Consider the following 23,313-nt stretch of genomic DNA (forward strand, 5'->3'; position numbering starts at 1 on the left):
TCTGAACTGGTAACTCACATACATTGAGTAAGTCCTCCTTGATGTCACCAACGGTATAAGCAATATATCGTACATAAGAAAGTAATATACTGTTGTTCTGTATGTCTGTTGATTCGTCAAGTTGCATGGCAAAAATTTCGGAATTTTTAATATTTTCAATTAGTTGGGCTTCTGTATCGTCTTCCATATCAGAAATTCGTCTTTCAATCGTATCATTTGTAGAGGTATTTCCTTAATTTTGTAAGCGGTAGACTGACCGAAAACTTCATTACATGCTGCTATTAAAGAAGGTTTAACGAGATCTTCTCCAATAGAATGTGGTTTCTTACACTTAGTAATCTGCAGAGATACTAAATAAGATGCTTTTAAAACTGTCGTACCTGTAGTTGAAACTTGTTTGATCGCCATTTTTTCAATTTTCAGAACATCTTTCTTACACATAAAAAAACTCAACCGGTTTGTGTTTTAAGCCTGAATGTTTTGTGTTTAAGTGTCTTATAACACGAGAAGGCTTCATAGCTTCTTTACCCAGAAGAACAGCACAGATAACACACTGAGCCTTCGGCAAATTGTTTAAGCCGGAAAACTGAATAAAATCATGCTTCAAATATCCTTTTCGTACTTACGACAAGGGAATGGACGCACTTCCGTTCTCCTGTACGTCATCTTTAGTATTACTGTCACTGTTAACCACATTTTTCGAAGAATTTTGATCACATGCAGTCACACTAGGAACACTATCAATAGTACAGGATTTTTTAAAATTTCAGAACTAAACAAAGTACTTGTCTCTTACTCATTTTCGATATGGAAAACAACACATAAGTTTCAGTTATAAACGATAATCACACAGCATCCATCCACTAAACACAGTTCTTTGTCATAACATTTTCATTTAAAAGAAATCAGGATTATTTCGGAACTAGTAGTCACTATCCACGAAACATGTTAACCCAAATGTTGCGCACCCTAAGCCACGACTCGCAAAACGAATGGTCTTTCTCAACAGGGAGGCTAACAAGAAACTGATCTTTGATCATCTCTTTTCCGAAATAAAATACACTCACACGAAATTTTCCTCTACAAATTTGATATCGTGGTTTAAATGACAAGGAAACACAGAGGTATTCAACGTCGGCGTGGCGATTGACATTTTGCGCACACATGTTGAATCATTGTCTCCGTCCGTTCGGTAGAAATGCTATATTTTTATTGTCACTCGAATTCTTCCTCCCATAGCACAGAAAAGAAATCTGAAGTTTGAAATTTTTATAATGGTGAATAAGGGTTTCTAAAGGTCCTGTGAGCTTCGATGTTGTCCATTTTGCTTGAAAGTGATGTTGTCAAGCGTAATCTATTGTTAATATGATTATCTTTTTAGATCCTAAGAGAGAGAAAGAAATGGAGAAAACAAAATTATGGATATGGCTCGTGGATATGCTAAAATTATTTAAGTCCCATCGTTATAGTCGAAACAAATTACGAATGAAAAACACAGCTTTCTTGTAAGTGATTTTCTTGTGAAGCTTAGAAAGTTAGGTATATATAAAATAAGTTGTTCAAATAAAGTTGAGAAAGTGCATAGATAAATATTCACAGTATTGAGCGGATTTCGTGCCCAAGACTGTTAAAATTTTTCTACGCATTTTCTCTAGTTTATTACCTACATAGGTTTCTATGGAAGCAACAAGCACATTCTTCAAATACAGTTAATTTGTCTCAGTGCCAGTTAAAAAAAAATATATCGTTTTCTGCCCCGTTGATCGACCACAAATATGAAGTGCAGTGACATAGTTAAGAGAGCATGCTCCCTCCAAAAACTTCTCTTGGTCATCCCAAATATCGTGCGTTTACTGTATATCAATCTGCAAAATCACCATATTTGGGGGCCAAACCACTTCCACTTGCAAATATGTCCCCCCAAGATCAGAACTCTAACTACGTTCGTGATGAAAAGGATACTGTGCGAAATATGTTCATAATGTCCCAATAGCAGCAATTTACTAGACATAAAGAGCGGTCGAATGATTCAGGAAGAACGTAATGTTTATTTTTCGCATTATTACGTACTCATGCTTAATTAATGAAATTAGCTTAAATCACATATGCCGCGGGTCACTAGCAAACACGCTGGCCCACTAGTAGGCAGCGGCCCACACGTTGACAAACACTGTTCTAGTCAAAATAACCTTTTTACTATTTTAATAGAAGGTTTCAACGTCTGTGAAGTTGTCCCGCCCACCTAATGAATTTTTCTTTTTCTTATCTACATCGTTAGTTTATCGTTAGTTTACGTTAGTTTTGCTAAAATTATCGTTAGTTTTGCAAAAATTACGATTTTATTAAAGAAATAAATGGGCAGGCCAACTTCACGGTTCCCCGCCCACAAACGAATTTCAAAAGTTTTTCATATCACATCGTTAGTTTATCGTTAGTTTACGTTAGTTTTGCTAAAACTATCGTTAGTTTCGCAAAAACAACGATTTTATTCGAGAAATAAAGTTTCCCGCCAACTGTGAATTAGCCCGCCCATATTGAATTCTCATAAAATTCCAACTCATATCGTTAGTTTATCGTTAGTTTACGTTAGTTTTGCTAAAACTATCGTTAGTTTCGCCAAAATAACGATTTTATTCAAGAAATAAAGTATCCCGCCAACTGCGAATTAGCCCGCCCATATTAAATTCTCATAAAATTCCAACTCACATCGTTAGTTTATCGTTAGTTTACGTTAGTTTTACTAAAACTATCGTTAGTTTTGCAAAAATAACGATTTCATTCAAGAAATAAATGGGCAGGCCAACTTCACGGTTCCCCACCCAAAAACGAATTTCAAAAGTTTTTCATATCACATCGTTAGTTTATCGTTAGTTTACGTTAGTTTTGCTAAAACTATCGTTAGTTTCGCCAAATTAACGATTTTATTCAAGAAATAAAGTTTCCCGTCAACTGTGAATTAGCCCGCCCATATTGAATTCTCATAAAATTCCAACTCATATCGTTAGTTTATCGTTAGTTTACGTTAGTTGTGCTAAAACTATCGTCAGTTTCGCAAAAATAACGATTTTATTCAAGAAATAAATTTTCCCGCCAACTGTGAATTAGCCCGCCCATATTGAATTCTCATAAAATTCAAACTCATATCGTTAGTTTATCGTTAGTTTACGTTAGTTTTGCTAAAACTATCGTTAGTTTCGCCAAAATAACGATTTTATTCAAGAAATAAAATTTCCCGCCAACTGTGAATTAGCCCGCCCATATTGAATTCTCATAAAATTCTAACTCACATCGTTAGTTTATCGTTAGTTTACGTTAGTTTTACTAAAACTATCGTTAGTTTTGCAAAAATAACGATTTTATTCGAGAAACAAATGGGCAGGCCAACTTCACGGTTCCCCGCTCACAAGCGAATTTCAAAAGTTTTTCATATCCCATCGTTAGTTTATCGTTAGTTTACGTTAGTTTTGCTAAAACTATCGTTAGTTTCGCAAAAATAAAGATTTTATTCAAGAAATAAAGTTTCCCGCCAACTGCGAATTAGCTCGCCCATATTGAATTCTCATAAAATTCCAACTCATATCGTTAGTTTATCGTTAGTTTACGCTAGTTTTGCTAAAATTATCGTTAGTTTCGCAAAAATAACGATTTTATTCAAGAAATATAGTTTCCCGCCAACTGTGAATTAGCCCGCCCATATTGAATTCTCATAAACTTCCAACTCACATCGTTAGTTTATCGTTAGTTTATGTTAGTTTTGCTAAAATTATCGTTAGTTTCGCAAAAATAACGATTTTATTCAAGAAATATAGTTTCCCGCCAACTGTGAATTAGCCCGCCCATATTGAATTCTCATAAAATTCCAACTCACATCGTTAGTTTATCGTTAGTTTACGTTAGTTTTGCTAAAACTATCGTTAGTTTTGCAAAAATAACGAATTTATTCAAGAAATAAAGTTTCCCGCCAACTGTGAATTAGCCCGCCCATATTGAATTCTCATAAAATTCCAACTCATATCGTTAGTTTGTCGTTAGTTTACGTTTGTTTTGCAAAAATAACGATTTTATTCGAGAAATAAAGGTTCCCGCCAAATGTAAAATTAGCCCGCCCTTAAAGAATCTTCATAAATTTTCCCCTCATATTGTTAGTCTATTTTTAGTTTAGGTTAAATTCGCCAAAATTATCGCTATTTTCGCAAAAATAACAATTTTATTCAAAAAATAAATGTTCACTGTTTCCCACCCACAAACAAATTTCAAAATTCTTTCACATTGCATCATTAGTTTATCGATAGTTTACGTTGGGTTTGCTAAAACCATTGTTAGTTTCGCAAAAATACAATCTCTCGCCAACTGTGAAGTTAGTCTTCTCATAAAGAATTTCCATAAATTTCCACATCACAGCATTAGCTTTTCGTTAATTTACACTTGTTTTGCTAAACCTATCGCTAGTTTCGCAAAAAATAAAAATTTTATTCGAGAAATAATGATTCCCGTCATATCTGAAGTTAACCCGCAAGTAAAAATCTCCTGAATTTTCACCCCATATCATAAATTTATGTCGGGTTTACTAAAATTATTGTTGGTTTCTTTTAAATGTTCCTTTTATTCGAAAATAAACGTGGAAATTATCAGAGATAGTAAAGCATCTTCGACTGTCTATGACAATAATACATGAAGTATACATTTCTGCTGTCTATGCAATTTTTAGAACTTGCTGTCACCTTGACATTAGCAACTAGTTTTCACAGCCTCTAACATCCATCCAACTCGTCATAAGAAATCAGAGTAGGCCTATATTTTTCTTAATAAACACACACCAAAAGATACTACAATAAATAAAATAATTAAATATTTCAGAATGAACATGAAATAAAATTTCTAACAGCTCTCAGATTGAATTACAGTAAATAAAAAAGTAAATAATGCAAATGCGTGAAAATGATCCTAATCCACATTGAAGTTTTTTCATAAGATGGTGATGTAGCTGTTTGTTGACGATACCATCTTTTGACTCCACACACACAAAGGTTTGGCTGACTCCTCACGCTATCTTTACCTATCTAACAACTAAAAACTACTGTTCAATATTAAGGCGACAGATTTTCTGATATTACACCTGCAATTGTTTCGAATCATTATTTACTGTTGCCGACAGGTTTTACGACTTGCTAATCACCCAGTTTTATCATGACTATCCTGACATGTCCAACACCTGAGCGATTTCTTTGTGGGAAAAAAAAATCAGCTGCTTATCATTAAAGCAAGTGGTACGTTTTGTTGACACCCTGGTGTTCAAAGAAAGCACACAAACAACAATAAATCTACATAAAGCGACATTTTTTGTGAGGTTCATGGTTAATAAGGAAAAAAATCACACTTCATTAAATAAAGCGTGTATTTTCGCCGATCTAATACTATTCTTATGCACTTAATTATCGTTCATATCGATGAGCGATAACCTTATTTTTTCGAAGCTAATGATAGTTTTAGCAAAACTAATGTACACTAACGATATGAGGTGGAATTTATGAAAATTCTTAGTGGGCGGAGTAACTTCACACTTGGCTGGAAAGATCGGCGTAGCCAAGGGGAGGTTCCGGGGGCTATGGATCCCCAGAAACTTTTAAACGTTGTAAAAATAAAACCTAAAATTGCCTTTCCAGTTTATATATTGCCAAAAATTTTCAGCGGTAGGACCCCATGCATCCCAAAAATTTGTAGGGGTCCTTAAAATATAACCTAAACTTGTGATCCCACTTTGCATATAGCCAAAACGTTTCGAGGAAGGGCCCAGGATCCTCCGAAACGAAATCCTGGCTACGCCACAGTCGAAGATATTGTAGAATTAAATCGTTATTTTAGCGAAACTAACGATAATTCTAGCAAAATTAAACTAAAATATCGATAAACTAATGATGCGATGTGAAAGAATTTTGAAATTTGTTTGTTGGTCGGGAACCGTGAACATTTATTTTTTGAATAAAATCGTTATTTCTGCGAAACTAACGATAGTTTTCTCGAAACAAACCTAAACTAAAAATATACTAAGAATACAAGGTGGAAGTTTATGAAGATCCTTTAGGGGCGGGCTAACTTTACATTTGACGGGAACATTTATTTCTCGAATAAAATCGTTATCTTTGCAAAATTAATAATATAAGTTGGAATTTTATGAGAATTAAAAAATGTTCGGGCTAATTCACAGTTGAAGGATAACTTTATTTCTAAAATAAAATTGTTATATTTGCGAAACTAACGATAGTTTTAGCAAAACTAACGTAAGCTAACGATAAACTAACGATGTGATATGAAAAAGTTTTGAAATTTGTGGATGGGTGGGGAACCGTGAAGTTGGCCTGCCCATTTATTTCTCGAATAAAATCGTTATTTTTGCGTAATTAAAGATAGTTTTAGTAAAACTAACGATAAACTAACGATTTGAGATGGAAACTTATGATAATTTTTTATGGGCGGGCTAACTTTACATTTGGAGGGAACATTTAAATCTCGAATAAAATCGTTATTTTTGCGAAACTAACGATATTTTAGCAAAACTAACGTAAACTAAAGATAAACTAACGATGTGAGTTGGAAGTTTATGAGAATTCAGTATGGGCGGGTTAATTCACAGTTAGCGGGAAACTTTATTTCTTGAATAAAATCGTTATTTTTGCGAAACTAACTATAGTTTTACAAAAACTAACGTAAACTAACGAAAAACTAGCGATGTGATATGAAAAAGTTTTGAAATTCGTTTGTGGGTGGGGAACCGTGAAGTTGGCCTGCCCATTTATTTCTCGAATAAAATCGTTATTTTTGCGTAATTAACGATAGTTTTAGCAAAACTAACGTAAGCTAACGATAAAGTAACGATTTGAGCTGGTAACTTATGATAATTGTTTATGGGCGGGCTAACTTTACATTTGGCGGGAGCATCTTTATCTGGATTAAAATCGTTATTGTTGCAAAACAAACGTTAATTTTAGCAAAACTAACGTAAACTAACGATAAACTAACGACAAGTTATAATTTTATGAGACTTTAATATGGGCGTGCTAATTCACATTTGGCGGGAAACTTTATTTCTAGAATAGAATCGTTATTTTTGCGAAACTAACGATAGCTTTAACAAAATTAACGTAAACTAACGATGTGATATGAACAAGTTTTGAAATTCGTCTGTAGTTGGGGAACCGTTAAGATAGCCTGCCCATTTGTTTCTCGAATAAAATCGTTATTTTTGTGAAACTAACGATAGTTTTAGCAAAACCAACGTAAACTAACGATAAACTAACGATGTGAGATGGAAATTTATGATAATTCTATATGGGCGTGCTAACTTTACATTTGGCGGGAAATTTTATTTCTCGAATAAAATCGTTATTTTGCGAAATTAACGATAGTTTTAGCAAGACTAACGTAAACTAACGATAAAGTAACAATATGAGTTGGAATTTTATGAGAATTGAATATGGGCGGGCTAATTCACAGTTAGCGGGAAACTTTATTTCTTGAATACAATCGTTATTTTGGCGAAACTAACGATAGTTTTAGCAAAACTAACGTAAACTAACGATAAACTAACGATATGAGTTGGAATTTTATGGGAATTCAAGATGCGCGGGCTAATTTGCAGTTGGCGGGAAACTTTGTTTCTTGAATAAAATCGTTATTTTGGCGAAACTAACGATAGTTTTAGCAAAACTAACGTAAACTAACGATATGAGTTGGAATTTTATGAGAATTCAATATGGACGGGCTAATTCACAGTTGGCGGGAAACTTTATTTCTTGAATAAAATCGTTATTTTGGCGAAACTAACGATAGTTTTAGCAAAACTAACGTAAACTAACGATAAACTAACGATGTGATATGAAAAACTTTTGAAATTCGTTTGTGGGCGGGGAATCGTGAAGTTGGCCTGCCCATTTATTTCTGGAATAAAATCGTTATTTTTGCAAAACTAACGATAGTTTTAGTAAAACTAACGTAAACTAACGATAAACTAACGATGTGAGTTGGAAGTTTATGAGAATTCAATATGGGCGGGCTAATTCACAGTTGGCGGGAAACTTTATTTCTTGAATAAAATCGTTATTTTGGCGAAACTAACGATAGTTTTAGCAAAACTAGCGTAAACTAACGATAAACTAAGGATATGAGTTGGAATTTTATGAGAATCCAATATGGGCGGGCTAATTCGCAGTTGGCGGGAAACTGTATTTCTTGAATAAAATCGTTATTTTGGCGAAAGTAACGATAGTTTTAGCAAAACTAACGTAAACTAACGGTAAACTAACGATATGAGTTGGAATTTTATGAGAATTCAATATGGGCGGGCTAATTCACAGTTGGCGGGAAATTTTATTTCTTGAATAAAATCGTTATTTTTGCGAAACTAACGACAGTTTTAGCAAAACTAACGTAAACTAACGATAAACTAAGGATATGAGTTGGAATTTTATGAGAATTCAATATGTACGGGCTAATTCACAGTTGGCGGGAAACTTTATTTCTTGAATAAAATCGTTATTTTGGCGAAACTGACGATAGTTTTAGCAAAACTAACGTAAACTAACGATAAACTAACGATATGAGTTGGAATTTTATGAGAATTCAATATGGGCAGGCTAATTCGCAGTTGGCGGGAAACTTTATTTCTTGAATAAAATCGTTATTTTTGCAAAACTAACGATAGTTTTAGCAAAACTAACGTAAACTAACGATAAACTAACGATGTGATATGAAACACTTTTGAAATTCGTTTGTGGGCAGGGAACCGTGAAGTTGGCCTGCCCATTTATTTCTCGAATAAAATCGTTATTTTTGCAAAACTAACGATAGTTTTAGCAAAACTAACGTAAACTAACGATAAACTAACAATGTAGATAAGAAAAAGAAAAATTCATTAGGTGGGCGGGACAACTTCACAGACGTAAGGTTTCATGTTTGCACGCTTAATGTCCAAGGACAGGTGTTCATTTTCATGACAATGTTATTTTCAAGCTGTTCGTTTACCTTGACAAAATTGCAAAGTTTTACACTTACACTCTTATGCTGTAAACAGATGTGTGTTAATTTCCAGTGTTCTTAATAATAATGTGGCGTATGTTGCAGTGCTTTATTTCAGATTTTTTAAATACTTGTCAACATAATGAACATTAAGGATACTCTTAATGGTTTAATTTCCTTTTTTCTCTTATTTTTGTTATAATTATAAAGGTTTTTTAATATTATATTTTTTTAAAGTTTTACTACACGCCATAGAATATAAAAATGAAACTGTCTCAAAGAAGGTAATTATTGCTGTATTGACACAACGGAAAGTTCTTTTACAAATCAAGTTCAACAAAATCTTTGACATGGCCAACACTTTGGAGATTCCGGAAGTAGGCGTGGTAGTCTCGCCGTATAGCTCGTATATTGCACAATTTTTTAAAGCTTTTCTTCTTTTGCTGAGAAATAGGTGAACAGAAGATTAGCGGGGTAAGAGTATATGCTGGTTTAGTGTATAACTTCGCGGGGAGTCTTGGTGCTCGGAAAGTTTGGAGAATTCATGCCCCATGCGTGTTTTAAAACAAACAAGATTCCAAGTGGTCTTGACTAAAAATCATTCACCGCAACTTTTGCCTTCCTATCTCATAGCCTTTATCATCGTTGCTAATATATGGAGGAAAAATTTATTGTGCTCCTTCGAAGCCAGAACTCAAAAAGGATAACCACTTTTATAGGTCATTGACCACGTTTGTAATAAGAAAGTCGTAAATGAATCCAAATCTACAATATTGTAAACAATTCATGACGGCATTTACATACAAAGAGACCAAAAAATTAAATACATATTGTGGCGTATGAACGCTAGAGCGTAACATTGTTTACTCAGGTCGTTCATTGCAGAAGAGTATATGTGTCATTTAAGCTCTTATGATTGAACTACTTACTTATATAACTTTTAACACTCTTATGAAAATTACTCCCCACAGCTGAACAGTTCACCCTACAGTCACAAAAATTTGCCAATAGAAATAGACGATCGACATCTATCGAAAGAGCTGAAAATCTCAAATTACGAAAAAATGTAAGTTACACCCATTTTTATTGGAAACGACGATATCTAAATATACACGGCAGTGTTACATGTTCATCACTTAATGTTAGACTACTACATACGGTATAAGATTAATTTTAATATTAGACATTATCTTCTCATTCATAGGTACATCATTATCTTGATATTCTAAGTGTTCAAGTCATCATTCTCTGGCTATTATCCGAAGACACAAGTGATTCCCCTTCCTTCAACAGAAATTTTTACCCCAATCAGTTAAAGTTTTCACAAGTTTTTTCTCGGATATAGTGGGTATCGCAGGACATTTGACGCACGTAATCTTGCCTTCGAAATGCCTAGGGAGAGCCTTCAAATTTCATTCGTATTACATCTTGAACTGTAAGTCCATGACTCATATAACCACGGAGTTAAAAACGCGCTAACTCGAACCAACAAATTATAATTCTCTAAGACGTTTCACTCTTTTATCAGCGCGGTGGCTCAGTGGTAGAGCGTTCACGTCTGGTACTTGGGGACCCGGGTTCGATCCCAGCCCCCGCCAAGTGGACTTTGTGGTGGACAAACACCGTGCTCGTGGGTTTTCTCGTGGTTCTCCCGTTTCCTCCCACTTTCTTCATTCCACCATTTCTCTCATCATCACCGTCTCCTTTAGCCTAACTGGCATAACCGTGGGACGTAACACTCAGAGATATAATTTCATTTTCATGTTTTTCTTTTATCAGCATGTAACATGATCTTTATAGTTTTTACATTTTAACTTGTTACACATATACCCACAGTTCGAATCATTAAATTATTAAACAGAAGCACATTAAATATTTGATACCACTAACTTTTATTCTTCTCATTTCATGAATATATATTTTTTCTTTTTAACAACTGACATTACATGATAATCTATATAAAGATCAACATATATTCTACATTTTTCATCTTCTTCTTATCAACAATTGTGCACTTTTAAACGCCGTTGCCCAAAATAACTACAAGAAAATGGAAGTAATTTACCGAGCAGATATACAATATCGTTGTATTATGGCTCCCGATGAGGACTTCTTGAATTGGTTACAATTTAAGAAAGAATCCTGGACCGTTACATTTTATACAGACATCAGAAAATCAGATAGATTCTTATCAATTTTGGAATGAAACCGTCTGTTATGAACCAAGGCGTATCGATCTACCAACATGAAATCATTTTCAAAATTGGAAAGCAAAGCGTTCTTAAAATCTAAGTAATTTTGTAAACTACCCCTAATTGCTTTGGACCAAACAGAGCAGGGTGGTATTAAAACATGGGTTAAAATTTTGAGAAATTTAGATTTATCTCTACCGATTAGGTCACATTCCTCTTCGAATTTTTCTAGAAAATACACTGGCAGGTATATCTTCCAACCGTCCACTAAATTTTGTTAAAGATTGTATTTCAGTGAATCTAAAGTGATAATTATTACTATGAGACTGTATCGTATGATTAGATCTTACACATCTGGTTTTTCTGCGATGTATTGAACAAGGTCTCCTTTCTTTCTTCCCAATGCTACATGCACTTTCATCTCTCTCCGAAGAACTTCTCGGTACATCACTTTCTTCTGTTGGTAATCGAAGTTAATGAGATAAATGGTCCTTGTTCATTAAAATATGATTTAACATTTGGGTGATGATCACTTCCTTTATAGAGTTTATTTCCTCCTATAATATTTTAATCTGGTTACTATGTTCACTAACCTGCGTTTCAACCACATGTACTGCACTTTGTATAATTGTAAATTTAGTGTTGATTCGCTGTGTTATTTGATCTAATTTATTATCAACTCGCTGAGTCACAGGCTGTGTAATTTGTTCAAATTTAGTATCTATTTTCTGAAACTTTTGTTCAAATTTAATGTCCATTTGATGCAGCTACATTTATTGATGCCTCCAAACCTGATATTTCACCACGCTCGTCATTATTACTTTCAACTATAGATATATCCATTTTGAGATTGCAATATATTTTTCTTTTACTTCGCAACAAAGTGTACTCCGTTTTGACGTATTTTTGAGATTGCGTACTTTTCTTCACGCAACTCTCAATGTATTTCCCTGGCGAGATAACACCATCTAAAATATGTAACGTTATCTTTATATTTTTTATATTTTAACTTGTTACATATATACCCAGAATTCGAATCATTCAATTAGTAAACACAAGCACATTAAATATTTGATACCACTAACTTTTATTCTTCTCATTTCATGAACATATTCTTCTTTTTAACAACGACTAACATTACATGATTATGTATATATAAATCAACATTATAATTTTTTATTATTATTATTATTTTAATTAAACATATGGCACATTTATTAAATAAATTTATGAAACAATTAAGAAAAAATAACTGTCAACAGGAAACATATTTCGATAGTCGAACCAAAGGAAGGGGTCGAAAACTACCTATCAACGGCATCACATCCAGTGCCACTGCCTGCATTTCCACGCCATCCAATGACACCACACCCTACTTGCATAGCACGTCGTCCAGTTGTACAAATGTTCAGTACTGTCCTCTGTGTTAGAGAAGAAATATCTCATCTAGTTCTTTTCCATGTGGTAAGGTGCCAAGAACCGACGACACGTTGCCACGTTGGATAGCAATAGATATGCGTTGTATTAAGAAAGATGTTGAACGAATATCTCCAGTAACGATAGAAATACGTCTGCCTACTTCTCTAATAAAATCAAGGCTTGCAGATCCCCAAGCACCACTAGTCTCGATGGCAATTGGAGCAAAGCAACAGCCCCAGTATTCATAACAGCTAAAGGGAGACTTGAATGGGCAAATGTATCTGAACATGTAAAGTCCCATACTAGTGAATTGCCTTTCAACCAAGGAACTAATGTCATGCCATCAGGTCGTTTACCATCCGAACGACAACATCCTGAAGGTTCACGTATTGAAGGAATTCCAGCTGTGGTAAGGGCTCGTAAAATGATATCATTCACAGAGGAGTGTCTAGCGTGTCTACCCATGCTCTTCATGCATGACAGGCCATGCAGGCCGCGTTGGTTAACTTGATCCCCGCAAGCTGGAAAGCGATGTGGCTCACAAATATCTGCACCTAATTTTAAGGCGACATAGATTCGAAATGCCTCATTAGTCATATGAAGACCTAATGGTGGGGAGGGTAATGCATTCAACCATGCCCCAGCATGTAGGGATGATGCAGCACGAATCCCGGCTTTATCCTCTTTAGGAATAACTGACTGTAAGAGAAGAATATAAATCAACACATATTCTACATTTTTCTTCTTCTTCTTATCAACAAATTGTGCATTTTTAAACGCCGTTGCCCAAAATAACTACAAGAAAATGGAAGTAATTTACCAAACATATATACAATATCGTTGTAAGTAATATTACAAATACAAGAAAACTTTTAACAACATTTTTTGTTCCTTCTTCTAACAATGCAAAAGTATCCGAAAGACAAAGATTTTGCTGTAGCTAGATTGAAAATAAAATGAAATCTTTAAGTTTTACGCACCACGATTAGGCTAAAGGAGACGGGGATGATAAGAAATGAATGAAATGCTTGAATGAAGTGGGAGGAAACGGAAGAACCCCGAGAAAACCCATGAGCACGGTGTTTGTCCACCACAGTCCCCACGGCAGGAGCTGGGATCGAACAACGAACCCCAAGCACCGGAGGTGAACGCTCTATCACTGATCTACCGCGACCCCTGTAGCTTGATTGAGTGGAGTTTACTATATCTTTCAGGAGCGAGGCTATGTGAGTTATTAGTCTAAATTTTAAACTGCAATCTGAATCGCATGTCCACCCACTTGGAACGAAACCTGGGTCTCCTGTGCAAAAGATGTATATGCTAATTATATTGGTACAGAAAACTGTAATTTTATACAGGTAATCAAGAAGGTTTTGTCGCTTTTTGTGCAGGTCTATGTTCAAATGGCTCTCACACCGTGAGTTGAATGCGAATGAAGATAAGGCGAATTTCAGTTGTTGGTGTGAATGTATCCAATCTACTACCTGGTTATTGCAGTTCAGTTACACCGTTAACAGAGCACAGAGTAAACATGGGACCTCCACAAAGCGTCATAAGGGCGTGTATGCTACACGAGTTCAATCTGAGGTCAAACACCGCTGCAGCGGGGCGGAAGATATGCCCTGCTTTTCGTGAGGGTGTCGTGACTACGCGGGCGGTGTAGCGGTGGTTTAACAACTTTAAGGGCGGTGACGAAACACTCGAAGACGCACCACGTGCCTGAAGGCCAATACATATACAAAATGAATATCTTCAGGCAGCAATTGAGGCCAACAGTCACCAGACATATGAGGAACTGGGACTACAATTCAGAGTGAGTGGAGAACCCATACCGCAGCACCTTGACTACAAGTTGGGTCGTTGGATCCTACGTGCTTTCGACTCCGGGCCCGAAGGCAACGCGAGCAGTCACATGTGTTACTTGGCTGTCTCTTCCGAGAAAGGAGCCATTTATGGACAGGGTATTGACATGTGATGAGAAGTGAATCCTCTACGAAGCTTCACGGTGCCGTCATGATCGGTTAGCATTCACGAAACAGTTAGAACACCATTGCACCAGAAAAAAGTTCTACTATGTGTTTGATGGACTGTTTGCGTCATCGTATATCGGGAACTGCTAGCAGCTGTTTAGAGCATCAATACAACTGTGTACTTTCAGCAGTTGTGCTGTCTTCACGAAAAAAAAAACTCTGCAGCCATCACTTCTGAATCGCAGAGGGGTCCTCCTGTTACAGGATAACGCTAAGCCCTACGTAGATAGGATAACCCGGGACACCATTCTATGCCTTGGATGGGAAGCACTATTGCACCCATCATACTCCCCAGACATTACCCCGTCCGATTATCACCTGTTTTATTCCTTGAACAATAACCTTAGAGAACACCAGTTTCAATCTCTAGTACAGACGCAAAATACACATGATACTTTCTTCGTTTCATGGTTCACCAAGTTCTACTGCGATGAAACCTATGGAATTTCAGAACATTACCAGACGTTCGTCGATTCTGATAGGGACTATTTTTGACCTTTCAGAAACGTGTTAGAAGACATGTCGATGTTCGAACATTGTGGGTGAAAAAGCGACAGAATTTTCTTGGTTACTTCTATAGTAGCACCATTTTTTTCTTGGCTTTTTCCGAACAATATCGAAACTTTTCTGAAATTATTCATGAATGGCCTCTCCTAGAGCGGAACAAATTTTAAAACATATGATAAACATTAGTGCCCAATTAATGCTGAATTCTTACAAGGTAAAAAAAATGTATTATAGCACACATATCTCAAGAATTACAAACAAAAATTCTTGGTTCATTTTAAAACAAAAATTGTAAAGTTCCATAAACGTCGAAAATAGTAAAGAATATGATTGGGATCCGCTAGTGGGAATGAGAAGGAGGGGACGAAAGAGGTTGCAATATCAAAACAGAAAAAAATGGTACCAAATTTCACAGAAGTAAATTTCCACGTTAAGAGGATTTGCATATCCAGGCTCCTAATTATGAAAACATTTACGATCACTCCAACCCCAATCATTTCACAGATTAAACCTGTTGTATATAAGTTATTAGGACATAAAATTGAATATAATTTATACGAAAAAGACTTTTATGCATTGCAAGAGTTGTAACGTCCAAATATTCACCACAAACCTATAGTCTTATCGACATAAACAAAAAAAAAGTGTGGAGCAGAAAACCAATTTACATAAAAGTCAAAAGAGGTTCAGTGACGACATACGAACTGGTCGAGTGGTTTGCGTCACTACTCTATCATTCAGAAGTTTATGTGTTCAAACCCTGTAAGAAGTATTCCTTTTGTTTTTTCTTCTTAAAGTGAGTTCCCACTTTCATCAGAAGATTGAGAACATTTCTTTGAATAAATCTTTGGCAACTACTTGTTTCTCAAATTCGATTAGAAGCGAACATTATATGAATTGCAAGTCTAAAATCCACAGCTGAGTACAAAATATTAATTATGTTCAATATTTCATTATTATCCTTTGATTTGTAATGAAAAATTAATTATAAGCATTGACGATTTCAGAAGATTCTTCCCGGGGGATGGTCAATATATGAATGAGAGAAAACTGATAAAATATTATTAGTCCACTTTGAGCATGATCGAAGATAACTGATGGTCAAGAAGGGGAAAATTTATGTCGACAGGGTCTGAAATCCTCCCACAGGTCGTGCTCTGAAATCATCAGGTTGAAAGTTTTCCTTAACAAATAGAATATTACATTTATTTCTCGTTCTACTTTTTGTAATGCAAAAATCATAATTTTAAAGAGAATTATAATACGATAAGCATAAAGATTTATAGAACTAATACAGTAAATATTCTTGTGTAAATTACCGATTTCTAATCGGATTAAAGCTCAAATATTCGTTTGCATCGTACTTTGAAGTAAATCGTCTCTCCATACAATTCTTGCTGGAAAGCGTGTTTAACTCCAATTACTTAATCAATATTTTTAATAATATATTTTATTCTAATACTTTTACTATTAATGTTGTATGCACTTCATTTCCAAAGGAAAATCTCGCAAATTTATAGTTGACTAGTAAATATTGCCAAATAAATTCATTTAGTTTACGAAAATGCTACATCGCCTGATTTGAAACTTCGTCCTTTAAATAGTAATAATAATAATAATAATAATAATAATAATAATAATAATAATAACATCATAGTCATATCTTTATCAGAATTTCAGGCTTAGTCAATAAATGAATTCAACTTGTACTCTATTTGAGGTTCTATTTAATCGAATCCGACAGAAATACGAAGAGAAATTCCGAAAACAGGTAAAAGAAAAAAGTTGCTTTGGTGGAACTAACTTTTAGAGTTCTTCACGATTTACAGACAAATGTGTTAGACACCTTTTCTTTTCTTTAAGTTAACTGATTCACCGAACCTATCTGAGTAACTTGTCTCTATTTTCTACTCGGTTATACACGTTTTACAATCATTTCGATTAATCTTGAACGACAGGAACACGAATACAAAAACATCTATGACAATTAAAATCGAATCGAACCACCGGGAATCGAACCCGGGACCCCGTACACCCAAAGCACACGTGCTAGCCTCTAGAACAGCGGAGAGTGCGAAATGTATTCTGTAATGTCTGAAGTTTATGCCTATTTCGCCCTGATATAATATGTCTATTAATGCTTTTATTTTTACCGTAATCGTTACTTTGAGGAATTATATATATGTTATTCATATGGGGTGTGTTACGTATTCATCCATAAATTTTATATAGATTATCAGAATTATTAATGGTCTTCTATGGAAATTCACTTTTGCATGCACAATAGACATACAGTCTAATTGGAAGGCGAGTCCAACAGAGATTATATATTTCGTCGACATTATTTAATAGCTATGTAGAAGAGATAGCGAAAAGGAGTCTACATAATGAAGATGGAATTTCGGTAGGAGATAGAATGATGATGTGTATACGGTTTGGGATTTATATGGTTGTTATTGCAGAATCCAAACCAAAAATTAATAATATGTAGAAAATTTGAGTAATGCTTCTGAAGAATATGGGATGAAAATAAATGTTAGAAAGAAAAAAAGCCATGGTGATTGAAACGAAGCGGACGGTGTCAAATATAGAAGTAGGAGCGGAAAAAACGAACAGGTGACTAGTTTTCGATATCTGAGTAGTATTATTAGTGATGAAATGATATGCGAACATGAAATAGAAGGAAGAACAGAAATGGCGATTCAAGCCTTTAGGATGAAAAAAGTACTATTTTGTGCGACCTTGAATAGAGTTGAAAAAAGACTGATAAAATGCTTCGTGTACTGTATTTTACTGTACTTATAAGACAGAAACATGGAAATTACTCAAAAATGATGAGAAACAATAAAAGGGTTTCGAAAAATGTGTGTGGAGAAGAATGGGGAGAAACAGTTGGGTCGAGGGGAAAACGAATGAGAGGGTATTAGAAATGGAAGGAGAAAAATATTATTAAGAACAGGAAGAGAAACTGGTTGGGATATTGGTTAAGAAGAAACTGTATCATGAGGGATGTGCTAGAAGGTATAGTGGCAGGAAAGAGAGGAAGGGGACGGATTAGACTACATAGGAACAGAACTAGGCTATTGGAGATATCGAAACAGTAAAATCGTATGTGAAGATGGAGAGGTTAATAGAAGATCGTGGAGCATGGCAGCTTCTGAGCTGCGGTAAGTGACCCGCTGGTAATGGCGGAATACTACTGATATAATGATGCTGATGATACACGGTAGAAACAGAAAGATCCACTTTACTGTCATTGCTAATACGAATAACAAAGCAAATTTCTACAGGCTTCCAATATGCCTCGCTCTATAGGCTGTAGAAAATTATCTGTTACTATAACTAACTCTAACTCTATGGCCTATGGAACCGGGAGGTTCAATGCCGCGTTCACAAAAGCTCTCCACTGACTTCTATCCTTAGCCAATTGTATCCAGTTTCTACTTTGTATTCCAATCTCTGCGAGATCCACCTTAATATTGTCCTCCAATCTGCGCCTAGGTCTCCCTAATGGTCGTTTTCCAATGGATCTTCCAGTCAAGATTTTGAAAGCGTTTCTACTTTCTTCCATTCTAGTTTCATGACCTGCCCACCTAATCCTCCTAGACTTGACGACCCTAACAACGTTGGGTAAACCGTATAAATTATGTAGTTCCTCGGTATGAAGTTTCCGCCATTCCCCATTCCCGTTCCTCTTGGGTCCGAATATTCTTCTCAGGATCCTGTTCTCAAATACTTTCAGTCTATGTTCTTCCCTCAGAGTAAGTGACCACGTTTCGCAACCATACAGAACAACAGGCATGATTATCGTTTTATATATTTTAAGCTTCAAATTCTTCGACAGAATGCGCGACGACAAGAGATTTTGGGACGAATAATAACACGAATTCCCTGCTTTTAGTCTACATTTAATTTCTTCGTGAATATGATTTTCGTCTGTTAATATTGATCCTAAATATTTGAAAGTATCCACTTTATCTAAAGTATTATTTAATATTTTAACACCTCCACAATTTTCCGTATTACGGTCCTGACGCAATTCCATGTATTTATATTTTTCTGCATTTACTTCTAAACCCATGTCTCTGCAAGCGTTTAATAAGATCTCTGCATTTCTTTCTATTGTTCTGCTATCATCACCTATTAAATTTAAATCATCTGCATATGCCATAACCTGGTGAATACCGTTCAACTGTAGGCCCAGGTTGCTATCTTTGATTTTCCTTATGGCGTATTCCAACACAAAGTTAAATAATAATGGCGACAACGCATCTGCTGTCACTATGCGAGGAGAAATCATAGGTCGAGCGACAATGAGACAAACTGCCATTCAGATAGCTAGAAGTATGGGATGTGACGATAGAAATGAAGAAACTGATTTAGCGGCATGCAGATGTTGGTGAATATTTTACATCTCGGCCAAGAAGTGGGAGACCTATAATAATAATAATAATAATAATAATAATAATAATAATAATAATAATAATAATAATAATAATAATTACAACGATAACGTTGTATATAATATTAGCAATCTGTGCCAGTTTATAAAAAGGGATCAGAGGCGAATTATTTGAGCAGTATTATGTATAAAGAAAAGAAAGACACATAGAGATTTCGAGAGTTTTGTTTTGTAATCGTTAACTGAAAAGAGAGTGGTTGCTATAACAACGTGGTAAATAAATGTGCATTTATGTAGACATCTTGTTGAGTAAATAAGTGTGTATAAAGGTGTAGACATCTTGTTGGATATGCAGAAAAGTTGATTATGTACGCTTCTCATGGTTGAGTATTAAAAATCAGTAAAGAAAGTGATAAAAAAAACGTTTGAATTATTTTGAAGATTACTAAATACGAACCAGAGACACCTTACAAATTGGTGCCTCAAAACCGGGATATATAAAAGTGTCGTTTTGAAGAATAGTAAAAACGGCAAGCTTTCAACGTGACCTTAGTATTACCATATTGAGAAGTGGAAAAGTGATTCACCGAAATATGGCTATGAGTACAACAAGTATTAATATAATTGGTGATCAGAGTGTGCATCCAGAAATGAATCCTAATGAAAATTTAACTGACATTTTAAGAGACTTAGCTCATCAAATTAAGGATCAAGTACGAAAAAGTGATGAAATAGCCCAACAAATAAAGAACCAGTCTGAACAAATGAGGAACCAGTCTGAATAAATTAGAAGCCAATCTGAGCAAATGAGGAACCAATCAGAGCAAATTCAACACTTTAATGAAAAATTGGATCAGAAGATAACACAGCTAGCTAATGATTTTGATGAAAAGATAGCGAAGTTGGAACAATGCAATGAAAACAGATGAGATCCTGTTCAACGTCAATTAAATCAGAAGAAACCAACATGTAGTGGAAAAATTTGAGCAATACAATAAGAAAATGGAAAAAGTAGCGCAAAGGAGCACGAAAATTCAAGAGTCAGTGGATGTTCTAGGATCAACGATTAATGCTCATGAAAATCACCTCAAATTACTGCAAGACGAAGTAAATTTTATCAAGGAAAGATGTATTCCCGAAACTCCATTTCAGGATAATGGATACACGAATCATCCTACATCTACAGGTTGGGTACCTGATCATTCTCCCAGACCAACTTTGGAACTTGACGGATCTTCGAGTTGTGTAGAGAGTACTGAAAGAGAAGGAAGAGTGAGGCAAACATCCAGGCGTAAACACATCTCCAATAGAGGTATGAAGACGAATATAGGTAAACAGTTGCGATTCAGTGAAGTTAAGTCGCTTACAAAATTTAGTGGTGTGCCAGAAGATATCCCCGCTAGGGTATTTCTCGAAAAATTTCAGGATGAGTGTGAGCTCATGGGTGTAGATGAGTCTCAGTTTTTAAAATTACTGCCGCACATCTTATTACCACCCTGCTTAACCTGGTTCAAAGTCATCAGAGGTAGTCTTCATACATATTCAGATTTTAAGAATGCTCTTCTATCAAATTATGAAAACGATTTTATGATAGCGAATAGAGATGCCGTCTTGCGAACGAAGCATTTCAATCCAAAATTACACCGGAGTATTACTGAATTCGTAGTTTCTACATATCATGAGTTAAGATCACTAAATCCAAACCATCCGGAATCCCGAATTATAGCTTCCATTAGAATCTTATTGCCATTTCGACTACAACAGTTGTTAATGTCGGCAAAGTGCATAAACTTCAACCATTTAATTATGCTTATACATAGTTATGAGAGTCAGTCGGCAATACAGAATAACAATAAAATGCAGGATAGAGGTCAGGGTAATTATGCACTTAATCAGACACAATATGCTTCTGTTCGTAATGAAAATATACAACATAAAATGATTCTAATGTCCGTAGTTTTAATAATAGAATAAATGGTTATAAACGTACCGGTAATCAGACACAACCTAATCACAGAAACGGAGCTAGGAATTTTAGAAATAGCAACAGGAATTTCAGTAGAAATAATAATTATCGCCGATTTTCACAAAATCAATTTGCAGATGGCAGGAATTTTGTAAATAGGAATCAAAATATGGAAACAGTGCCTAATCGCTCAAGAAGTACTATAGATTGTGGGATACAATGTTCCTTAAATGAGCCCTTCGAACATATAACTTGAACTATCAAAAAGGCGTGCGATGGATTTGTATTAAATTGACCTTTGCTTACGTCTATGGTTAATGTGTTCTTCATTCAGTTTATTATTAAAATGTATGCTCAAAATATATGCAATTGGGAAATAGTTAGAAATAGTGATGAAATTAATTTATGGCAATCAATTGAAAATATTATTGATTTGTTCCTTATAGTTTTGTTGCAATTTCCTTTTATAGTATTAACTGAGGAATTATTAATTTGTGTTTCATGTCTTTTGTAAGTTCTCTCATAATTAATTATATGAATATTATAAATATTTAAAAAATAAAAGATCAAAATTTTAATGTAAACGTATGAAGGTAATTACAGAGATATATAAAATAGATGCAATTTATTATATGGAAAGAATAAGAATAAGGAATATCGAATCTCTTAATTTTTCAAAGTTTATTAATGTATTAAATGATAATCTTCAATGTGTTTATATGTTCTAATTTTATTGCCTTATGACCATACTAGTATTTAATATTATAAAGATCTTTATTTGTAATTTTGAACATGAAGGAAACTATCAGTTAGGTTTAATTTTTGAATAGCCTCATTCATGATAATTGTAAATCGTCGTTCTTAGTATTGAGATATATTGATAAATATAAAAATGTGTAATGTTATATATATATATGGAAAAAGTAAAAGATTTGTATTAAAGGTGATATTAAATATACGAGGTCTATTCAAAAGGTAGATGCTTTATAATCTTCAAACCAGGGTTCTTTCCTTCATAGTAGAACTATTATGGAAGTTCCGTCCGGGCAACATCTACAACGATAACGTTGTATATAATATTAGCAATCTGTGCCAGTTTATAAAAAGGGATCAGAGGCGAATTATTTGAGCAGTATTATGTATAAAGAAAAGAAAGACACATAGAGATTTCGAGAGTTTTATTTTGTAATCGTTAACTGAAAAGAGAGTGGTTGCTATAGCAACGTGGTAAATAAATGCGCATTTATGTAGACATCTTGTTGAGTAAATAAGTGTGTATAAAGGTATAGACATCTTGTTGGATATGCAGAAAAGTTGATTATGTACGCTTCTCATGGTTGAGTATTAAAAATCAGTAAAGAAAGTGATAAAAAAAACGTTTGAATTATTTTGAAGATTACTAAATACGAACCAGAGACACCTTACAAAATAATAATAATAATAATAATAATAATAATAATAATAATAATAATAATAATAATAATAATAATAATAACAATAATAATAATAATCTCAGAAATATATATTTATTTCCAGCAAGACTTTTGCATACCCTCCTAGTACAGTAATATTTTTGTAACGGTCATTATAAAATTATCAAGCTAAATTTTAAAAGACATTATAACTGGTGCTTTATTTATTTATTTTACAATCCACTTCTGCCAGTAGCTTTCGCCACCTTACTCCCTCTTCTTGCTTACTGAGGAGGATGCTTCGCGTCCACAGGTTGGGAACCACTGCTTTCCATTAAGAAATTCTGACAGCCTGCTATAAATTTGCATTCTG

The 23,313-nt window shown here is 34.6% G+C and overlaps 1 protein-coding gene across 1 annotated transcript in view; it reads left to right on the forward strand.

Moving 5' to 3' along the window:
- Positions 1-20,564: 20,564 nt before the first annotated feature.
- The window catches only part of LOC145669855 (uncharacterized), a 344,449-nt gene continuing 341,700 nt past the window's right edge, over positions 20,565-23,313 (forward strand). Inside the window, exon 1 of the mRNA XM_081738200.1 lies at positions 20,565-20,966. Coding sequence (XP_081594326.1) covers positions 20,565-20,966 — 402 coding nt within the window. The remainder of the gene's footprint in view (positions 20,967-23,313) is intronic.

The sequence above is a fragment of the Thermobia domestica genome, chromosome 14 (genome assembly GCF_964235325.1).
Source record: "Thermobia domestica chromosome 14, izTheDome1.hap1.1, whole genome shotgun sequence".
Lineage (NCBI taxonomy): Eukaryota > Metazoa > Arthropoda > Insecta > Zygentoma > Lepismatidae > Thermobia > Thermobia domestica.